Below are 9,140 nucleotides of genomic sequence, written 5' to 3'. Positions count from 1 at the left end.
GTCCTATGTTTTAGGCAAAAATTTGTCTGAAATTTGTTAATACGTTGAATGAGAGCCCCATAAAACTTCAGTTTCTTTAATTATGAAATAATGTAAGCCAAGAAAAGAGGTCTCTCTTGCTACATTATTTTTGTACGGGGGAGATGTGCCTTTCAGTTGAAATACTCTATGCCATCTGAAGGCACTGAACTTTGGAGCAATCAACCATAAACTGTGTAACGAAAAAGCAATCCCACCTTAGATAAAAAGCCTTTTTGCCTCAAGAGACATTGCAAATGTAATGTGGACATAATTTTTAATTTATTCCAATGCTGTTCTTCATTACTTTGCACGTTAAATGAACAGACATGAATCGAGCTAATTTCTACTAGGGTTTTTTGATTTTTGGATAGGGGAAGGCTTTTTACATAACCAATTCTAAAAGGTTTTCATAATGAAAAAAAAAAATCTGAAATTTTTCTGAATGCATCTGAAATGCATTGTTTTTCTGTTCTTCTTCCCGATGCATGTGCATATTTCCCTCATTAAAGAAAAGCCTGGGGTTTGCCTCTTAAAAAAAAAAAAATCAGCATGTGTCCAACAGAAAAAAGGATGAAGAAAATAAAGTGAAAACTGTGCTTGTATACACTGTGTATAACTTTGTACCAAGAGAACTTCCACTGGAACCAGTAAGATAATCAGCTCGCACAGTAAGGTATTATTTGAGTAGAGGAGGCACCTAACGGATGCATCTGCTTGGGAACTGTATTCTATATTTCAGCTTTATGAACATGGTTATGTTCTTTGGCTCGTAATGCTTAGTGTCAACTAGAGCGGCGCCCCTCAAGTGCAGTACCGGTTACATACAGAGTGTGCACTGACACCTTAGCAATATATAGCAAGAAGAAAATTTTGAGAATTTTAAATGTCAATGTAAAATTCTGATCCCACATTTGGCTTGGATTTCCGTCTGACATGGTGTCAAATTGGGGTAGAACGTTTTTTGCTGATGTTGAAAATAAGAGGTACATTTTCACAAAGGTAGCTTTGCTGCCTGACAGCAACTTACTGTGTCGTCACTTACTGCTCTTAATTATGAAGTGGGTAGCTGTGCTTCTGTTTAGCACGGGCACTTAAGTACTTGCCCCAGATAAAAAAAAATCTGATACTTGGCTCTACGCTTTTTGTGGATAAGAGATATATGTGCTTTATATATCATCCATACATATTCATTGAGTAAGGCCCAAATCGTGCTGAAGAAAATATTATTTAGGGTTATGTTTTCCAAAAATTCAGATTTTTTCTGCATCTCTGATATGCTTATGGTGTCATAACGTAGCACATGTGTAATACGAGGCCTACTCCTTAAATACCCGTAGTTCATTGCAGCTGAATATGAAAAAAATACAGGTCATCAAGGAGTGCAAACTTGAAGTAATAAGGAGGTAACTTCTAGCATTTGCTTGAACATTAACTGCACTTCACTAGATCTTTCCCCTGTATAAACCATGTCCTGAGGTACTATTTAGGCAAGTTGCCAGCAGAAGAAAGCCCTTTTTGTTACCAGTATATAATCTAATCAAGGATACAAAGATTATGTTCTGTTTGTGCTTTATAACGTAAATTTTTAGGAAACTACATGAAGCCATACCTAGTTTTTTGTCTTAAGACTGTATTTCCATTTCTGTATAACGTATCCTTTACCTTATTTGATGTATAAGTATACTGTTTTGTAAGACAATATTGGCCCTTGGATTTTGATGAACGTTTTGCAGGGGAAGGCTTTACTGAAATTGGAAAACCATAAAAATTTGAGCCCTGAGCAGTCTTGTATTTACTTTAAAATTTTATTAATTTTAGTGTCTGAGTTACCTGACAGGGGAGGGAGGAGGAGTTACACTTGCCTCATCCAGTGGGGCTAGAGAAAGTAATTAGATAAGTTCTCAAGTAAGGCATAAGCATCCGCAGTTCTGCCAGATGAACTACCTTGGAAAAAGACTTTACCTAGACTCAGTATTGCAGTCCCATCTCAAAGCATAATCCCACAGATTTTGGGATGAGTTTTACTTGAGTAAGTGTGCAAGATAAATCACTAAACTGCTAATTTTACTCTTAACTCCTTTTTTTTTTTAGTTACTTAATGTGGAAATTTCCTGATTTCATTTCATTTAATTTCTAGCATAGTGTCACTAAATATGCAATGTTGGAGCTAGAAATAACAAGCATGTGAGAGCATGTAAATCTGATTTCTTGTTGTTTCAGTTTGCAGAGAAATATGAGAGAGCTGAAAAGTTGGTTGCCCAGAAATCCAATGAAGCTTGATAAGGAGGCCCTCCCCGATCTGGAAGAAACAGATTGCTACACAGCACCCTTTAGCCGTGCACGCATACACCAGTAAGTGCTGGAACTGGAAAGGCAGCGCCAGAGACCACGAGGATTTTTTTTGTTTTCTCACTTCTTGTAAGCAAGTGCCACAGAAGCAGCCATTAACAGATGGTCACTGGCAAATACCCAGTATCATATTTGATATTTGCTATGGATTTTCTCTTAAAGACAAAATCTATTCTCTGTTACTTGCTGTTTGACAGTCACTCAGTAGTACAGGCAGACGTTTGACTGAAAAATGAACAGTGCCTTTTTGGTTTAGAAATTTTTCTTTCCATTACATTACAAAATGCAAATACTTGCCCAAGTTTGCTTTGCTTAATTACATGTTTTACTTAGGCAAAACCTGAGACAGCTGTTGAAATTGGGAACTCTGGGAGGCAAGCTACAACCAGCGATGATTTTTTTTTTTTTCTTATCAGATCTGCAGTTTAAAAATGCTTTTGTCTCTGAAAGTATAAATATATATACACCAAATAAAAACTGTGTGTGCAAATCAGCATGTTGGTGCTGATGTAGTTTAACTGTGCTGTGAATTTTTTCAGGACTTGAAAATTTTGGCTGTTTCTTCACTTTGAAAGTATTTTGTGGTAATTCTTTTGGGAGAGAAAAGTTCATTTCAAGTAAAAGTGTAAATTAGACTGAATGGGAATTTTTTCTTCTCAGTGAAGAAGCTATATGCTAGTGGACTGACTTTAACCTGGAAAGAGAGAGTAATTGCCTTAAAATCTCAGTTTTCAGTAATTGACCATATAGCATTGGATCAATCACCTGGCTTTGGTGTTATTTCTCAAGCAGCTCAGATGACGTTATCAACCATAATAGTGTCAGTTTTGGCAGAGCTGAGTAGGCAAAAGCTCCTGCATGTCAGTTTTTTGGCATCTAGAACCCAAAGCCATCTGGGAAAGAATGCTTTATGTAGCTCCATCCTAGGATTCTCTAAGGGGAAGTGGTTGTGCAGCTGCTACTCGAGTGCCCAGTCCATGGACATAATATTTTTTAATTTTTTTTGTAAATAGTAGTTATGGTAGTTCCATGACACAGACATCTGCCAACTTGTAAGTAACTTGATTTTGAGAATAACCACTGCTTCTCAAGATCTTTTTTTTAATTATTTACATCCAGAACAGAAATGACCTAGATATTAGGATATTTTAGAATTTAGTTTTAGTTGCTCTGTTTTCCCAACAGTAATCTGTGGTGATGATATATTTATTGGACCTGAGAAGACGCTGTAGGGATGTAAAATCTTATGTCGTGTGCAATAACCAAGGAGGGTAAAGATCCAATAAATCACTGTAAGAATAAAACACTTGAGCAGCTATGTTTCAACACCTGTGCATTGTTTGAATATTAAAATACATTCATTATTTTAACAGTTTTACAATAAACAACAAAGATAGCTTCTTCAGCAATTCCACAAGAAGTAGAATCGTGCATCACATGCTACAGAGAACTAAGTATGAAGATGGAAAATCCAAAATGGGTGAGAATACTGTATTTTTTTTCCTAACCTGAACCTATAAAAATTTTATATCTTGACTTGCCTGGAAAAGTATCGAGTAAACTCAATTAATTTTGCCATTCCTTGAAATCTTTTTATTTGCTAAGTAACAGAGTTGGAGGAATCAATTGTTTTCTTAAGTAACACAGTGAAAATTTGCAATACTTTTTACCTATTAATCATTCTTCAAAATTAATTGGAGAGATTATGATAACTTTACATGATCAAGAGCCACAACAGAGATAACGTATACCTCAGAATACTGTCGAGTGTTTTGTAGGAATGGTCCTAGTAGTTCTGCTGCTACCCAGCAGAATCAATGTGAGCTACACTTAACTTACTTGAGGTCTCCATGCACCTCACCAGAAGACTAAATTCAGTTGATATCAACTGCTATTACAGTATTACTTTTTAGAAGGTCTAACTACGCATTTTAATTTGCAATGAACAGGGGATGTATGTATGATTTTCTATTTTCTTTGCAGGCATTAAATTCAGAATTAAATATATGCTTAAAACATACTAAGGCATACTTAAAACCTCATACTTACGAAGAGGATAGAAATTACAGAAAGTTGTTTGGGTTTCTGAAGAAAAGCAGTAGTAAGAAAAACATAGAAAACAAGGGTTGAAATCTAATGCCTTTGAAGCTGATATGGCAAATTTCATTACAAGATTGGTTTAGCATAATTTATATATTTGAGTGGATAAATCTGAAATCCATCACAAGTACTTATTTCTTGGGGAAACTGTCAACTATGGGTGTGCTCTTACAGGCTACTGAATCTTGTTGTTATAAGTATGAATGGTTATTTATTATTTATTTTTCATAATGTGGCTTGATAGTACAACAAATCTGGTTTTAGGAAGACTTTAGGAACTGATCCAGAATGCTGTTGCCAGTATATAGCAGAGCACTGCTCTGATACAAACTCCTTCGGCTGGTTTATACTTAAAAATAACAACAAGTTAGCTTTTAACCCTGCAGGGGTTTTGCTGCCTCAAGCATTGTCTGTCCAGACCACTCTCTCTGTATGTCAGATCACCCGGTCACCCATAAAATCTGTATCATATGCTCTGGTGAATGCAACATGAATGTAAGTATCTTCTCACACTTGATCTGGCACGAGCACCCGACTCTGAGAGAAAAGTTGACGACATTGGCCCTCAGAAAGTTGCTGTAGTTTGACAGAGCCAGAAATCTTGAGGGATCAGCACGATCTGCATAAACAGTTGGTGGGATTATTGATTATTGTCATGTTTGGCAACATCCTGAGCATCTAATATTAAGTTACATTCTCAGTACATAACTTAAAGATTCACATTGCTTGAAATTAAATGTATATAAAAAATTGGTATCAGAACTAATGTTTTTTTCTTTTTAGGTATTAATAGATTACTAAATAATGGAACATATGAAGCAGCATTTCCACCGCATGAGGTAACCTGGTTAATTTTGTATTTGTGTTTATATTTAGATTAAAGCTTGCATTAATGTTTTGAGATCCTACTTTATTTTTAATTTTGTTCTGCAAATTTTTAATTTCACTATGTAATCTGTTGAGGCTTTTTTATTCATAGGTCTTACTTTACTATTGGCTTTTAAAATTTTTCTTATATAATGCATTATAATAACTTCCCGGAGCATTTTCTTACTGAACTAGAATATTACAATCCTTTTTTTTATTTTTATGAGCTGGACATTGCCTGTGGAGTTCTTAATAAGAATATCAATTTTTCCAAATTGTTCCAATTATTCATACTAAATCATTTTTGCCTGCCACCTACAAAATGTTCTGATTTTCTAATAGCTTGTGCACTTGATCACAGTTAGGAAGACTGGTTAATTATTTCCCTTTGAGTCTTTTCTAAGCAGTTCTGGATAACTTCTACTTGACAATATCTTCTTCAGTAGGTTAAAGTCTACTGAAGACTGTAAACCCATGAAGTTAATTAAAAACTTGTGTTTAACTTCAGAGGGTTTTCAGACAATCTTTGTGTACAGAAAAGAAAGAAGCAAGCCGCACATCTTCAGTCATTTTAAATGCTGACCAGTAGCTTGGTAATTGCAGCTGTGAACTCTGTGGTTGCTTGGGCTCAATTCTGTGACCTGATCTTGTGTTTCAAAGGACTGGCCTGTGCTTTACAAATTGCTGAGAGTAATTTTTTATATGGCATTAATAATTAAATACTGGAAATATAGAGGAGTATTTCAGATAAATAATTGAACATCATTGTTAACACTTTAGCTGTGTGTTACTGACTTCAGGGAAAAGCTGCCCATGCTACCAGAAAAACCTGTGAAGCTGTCTCTGGCTGTCAGAGCCATGCTGTCGTATCCATTTTATGTATGTGTCCCTTTGTTACGGCATAAGCTACTGTTTCAAAGTTTCAGTTGATTCAGGTTAATGAAGTCATATTTTTAAGCCATTCTTACCTTAATTGCTGTTTGACTGGTGCTAAGGGCTAGCAATTGAACAATCTCAATTTTTATTTTTTTTTTATCTTTATCACACAAGCAAGTGAGAGTGAAAATTCAGTCCCAGAGGGAATGCTGAGACTTGAACTCTGTTATGGATAAACAGTGCAGAAAGAAGCAGAGGGGAAAAAAATATTTAAAAATATGCAGTACTGGGTAATGCTTTATGCATTCCACTCGCTCATCCAAGTGTCTGTGAGAATAAACTGATGTTCTGTTCTTAGGTGTTCCTAGACATTGCAAAGGTCACGTTCTGTGTTGATGTTTTTTGTATGCTTCTTTGCTGACTGTAATGAGAAATGAGTACAACTGGACTCTTTGCTGTGTTTAACTTTGTTTTTAATTCATTCTTAAGCCAGAGGGTCAGCAGGTTGTAACAAATAAATAGTGCTTTTTCAATTGCAGGGAATACTCAAGATTTCAAATAAATGATAAAAACTAAATGCCTAAATTACATGGATTGACTAGGGGCAAGAATCTGATTGCTAACTCTGAAGTACTGCTCTGGGGAACTCAGCTCTCCTCCCAAGAAATTGTTTGGCTCACTTGCAGTTATTTGATGAAAGATTTTCTTTACTATAACCAAGTGGTGGGATCTTTTTGGGGGAAAAAGTTGAACTAACGGAAATGTCCTGCTTCAGAATTGGAGTAAAATTACAAATATAAGAGATTCTGCTTAGGATGGTTCTAGCAAATCTGTGTGTTACCTTTTGACCGCTGAGCATGAGGCTCTTCTTTCAGGCTGTCAGGCTGTCAGGCAGTCTATAAGTGTCAGGCGTGGTCTGGAAGGACTCCTTTTGGGTCAGACTGACACCGTGTTTTGCTTCTAATGCCTCTGAGAGTCCTTTGTAGCTTCAAAATAATGCCAGTTCTGTTGCTTCCATCATCTTAGAAAATATGTACCACACAAAGACTATGTTTTTCTATACCTTTAAACAGGAGTTAAAGTCATAGAAAATGTCTAGGAGAGGAGAACCAAGCTGACGTACCAGAAATTTCTAAAATTTTATAGGGGAGGAAGAAAAGGTACCGCAAACATCTCATGAAAAATTTTGCAAAACTGAAATAGGTGAAAGCATACAAATAAGCATATATTAGCGAAATGGAAACGCTGTACTTGATACCATATAAAAGTTGTGTAGTTCTTTATAGTCTTGTACTAGTATGGTTTTATCATTAATTCTTAGAGAATCTGACCATTTCAGAAGCATATGTAACCATACCTCTTCTGTCAGGCTTATGTGTTAGCTCCAGATGACATGTCCTAGAGGGGTCTATAATATAGGACCTGTTTATTAAAAATCTTAAACACCTCACTTAAAATTATATTCAAATACCTAAGAAATTTATATATTTTCCATACTGCCTAGTAATATACTTTTATTTCTTTATGTTTTTCAGGGAAGCCACAAGAGCAGACATCCCATCAAAACACACGGAGCTCAGAATCACAGACACCTCTTATATGAGCGCTGGGCACGGTGGGGAATGTGGTACAAATACCAGCCTCTTGATTTAATCAGGTATTAGTACTTTGAAGAGTAGCTTGTTTCTGTGATACAACCAACCTGGTAATAGTGCATTAACCATACTGGTAAATTCTTTGTCCTTATGCTTTCCTGTAAAATTTAGCTATTCAATATTATTAGATAAGACTGACATTTTTAAGTTGCTGCTTTTGGGTGGTCTTTTGTGCAGGGCTGTTAACTTCAAATGAGGCTGCATAAAACGCACATAGATCCAGCTGCTTGGCAATTTGCATTGTGAAACTTAAAATACAAACCCATGAAGTGGTTTGCTGATCAGAGACATTTGCCCCTCATGAGAGCACCTTTGAAAGCGAACACTGTTACCCACATGGACAGTCAGAGTTACCAGATCCATTGGAAGGAAAATGCAGCCTAATTGTTATGTTTCCATGTGGCTTTAAATGAACGCCTGTTTATATATCTTGCAATTAGTGTCATAGATTACCAAATGTCAAGCAGAGAAATATATGTAATTGAAGTTCAATAATTGTGATGTTTGGGTTTCATACTTTCCTCACCTTTGACACTGAATACCAATCATTCTTTTTTTCTTGCTGTCAATTTTTATTCCTAATCTGACAGTCTTAATCAATCATTGTGCCCAGTGTTGTTCCACTGAAGGCTGTGGAGCTAAGCATGTGCCATGGGACAATTCTGTGCTGATCAAATAGCATCACCCATGACTGACTTTCTGATCGTTGCTGCTTCATCTCTTCTAGCAACTACCTAAGTTTTGAATAATTAAACCGCAATCTTAAACTCTTATAAAAGTTTGAACTATGTCATATTATATGATTATCCATCACAAGTGCTTTTTATAATGGAATACTTAGGTCATACCAACGTACTTTATCCCTTTCCAGAAATCTTTTGTGTGTGTGTGTATCTCTCTGTGTGTGCAAATAAAATGTCCTACATTTAATAGTGTTGAAACTGGTACATCTACTTAGTCATTGCAAGGGCATGAAAATTACAGAGCACTTCAGTTATATCCTTAGAAAATATGTTTTGGTAAGTCTGCAATTAGTGTCACTGAAATGTTATGCTAGCCTGAAATAAAACTTTTTGGTAAATAGACAATAATTTTACCATAAAAATGGTAGTTCCTCATTAGAATTGTTCTACTACTGTGAAGCTAGATAAGAGGTCACTGTAAGTTTTAACTTTAAACAATGTATGTGTTTCCTTTTCATGTAGGCGATATTTTGGTGAAAAAATTGGACTGTATTTTGCCTGGTTGGGGTGGTATACTGGAATGCTTATT

At 35.8% G+C, this 9,140-nt stretch overlaps 1 protein-coding gene across 3 annotated transcripts in view; it reads left to right on the top strand.

Moving 5' to 3' along the window:
• LOC104125703 (anoctamin-3) overlaps positions 1–9,140 on the top strand; it is a 214,281-nt gene that overhangs the window by 158,616 nt on the left and 46,525 nt on the right. For all 3 annotated transcript variants that reach the window (XM_035893722.1, XM_035893721.1, XM_035893723.1), the window contains 5 exons: positions 2,242–2,373; positions 3,744–3,850; positions 5,254–5,309; positions 7,749–7,870; positions 9,074–9,140. The exon at positions 9,074–9,140 is cut by the window's right edge and continues 74 nt beyond it. In XM_035893722.1, the coding sequence (XP_035749615.1) occupies positions 2,242–2,373; positions 3,744–3,850; positions 5,254–5,309; positions 7,749–7,870; positions 9,074–9,140 (484 nt within the window). The remainder of the gene's footprint in view (positions 1–2,241; positions 2,374–3,743; positions 3,851–5,253; positions 5,310–7,748; positions 7,871–9,073) is intronic.

Source organism: Egretta garzetta, unplaced genomic scaffold (assembly GCF_000687185.1).
Source record: "Egretta garzetta isolate BGI_Z169 unplaced genomic scaffold, ASM68718v1 scaffold455, whole genome shotgun sequence".
Lineage (NCBI taxonomy): Eukaryota > Metazoa > Chordata > Aves > Pelecaniformes > Ardeidae > Egretta > Egretta garzetta.
This window is presented reverse-complemented; position numbering and strand designations above follow the sequence as displayed.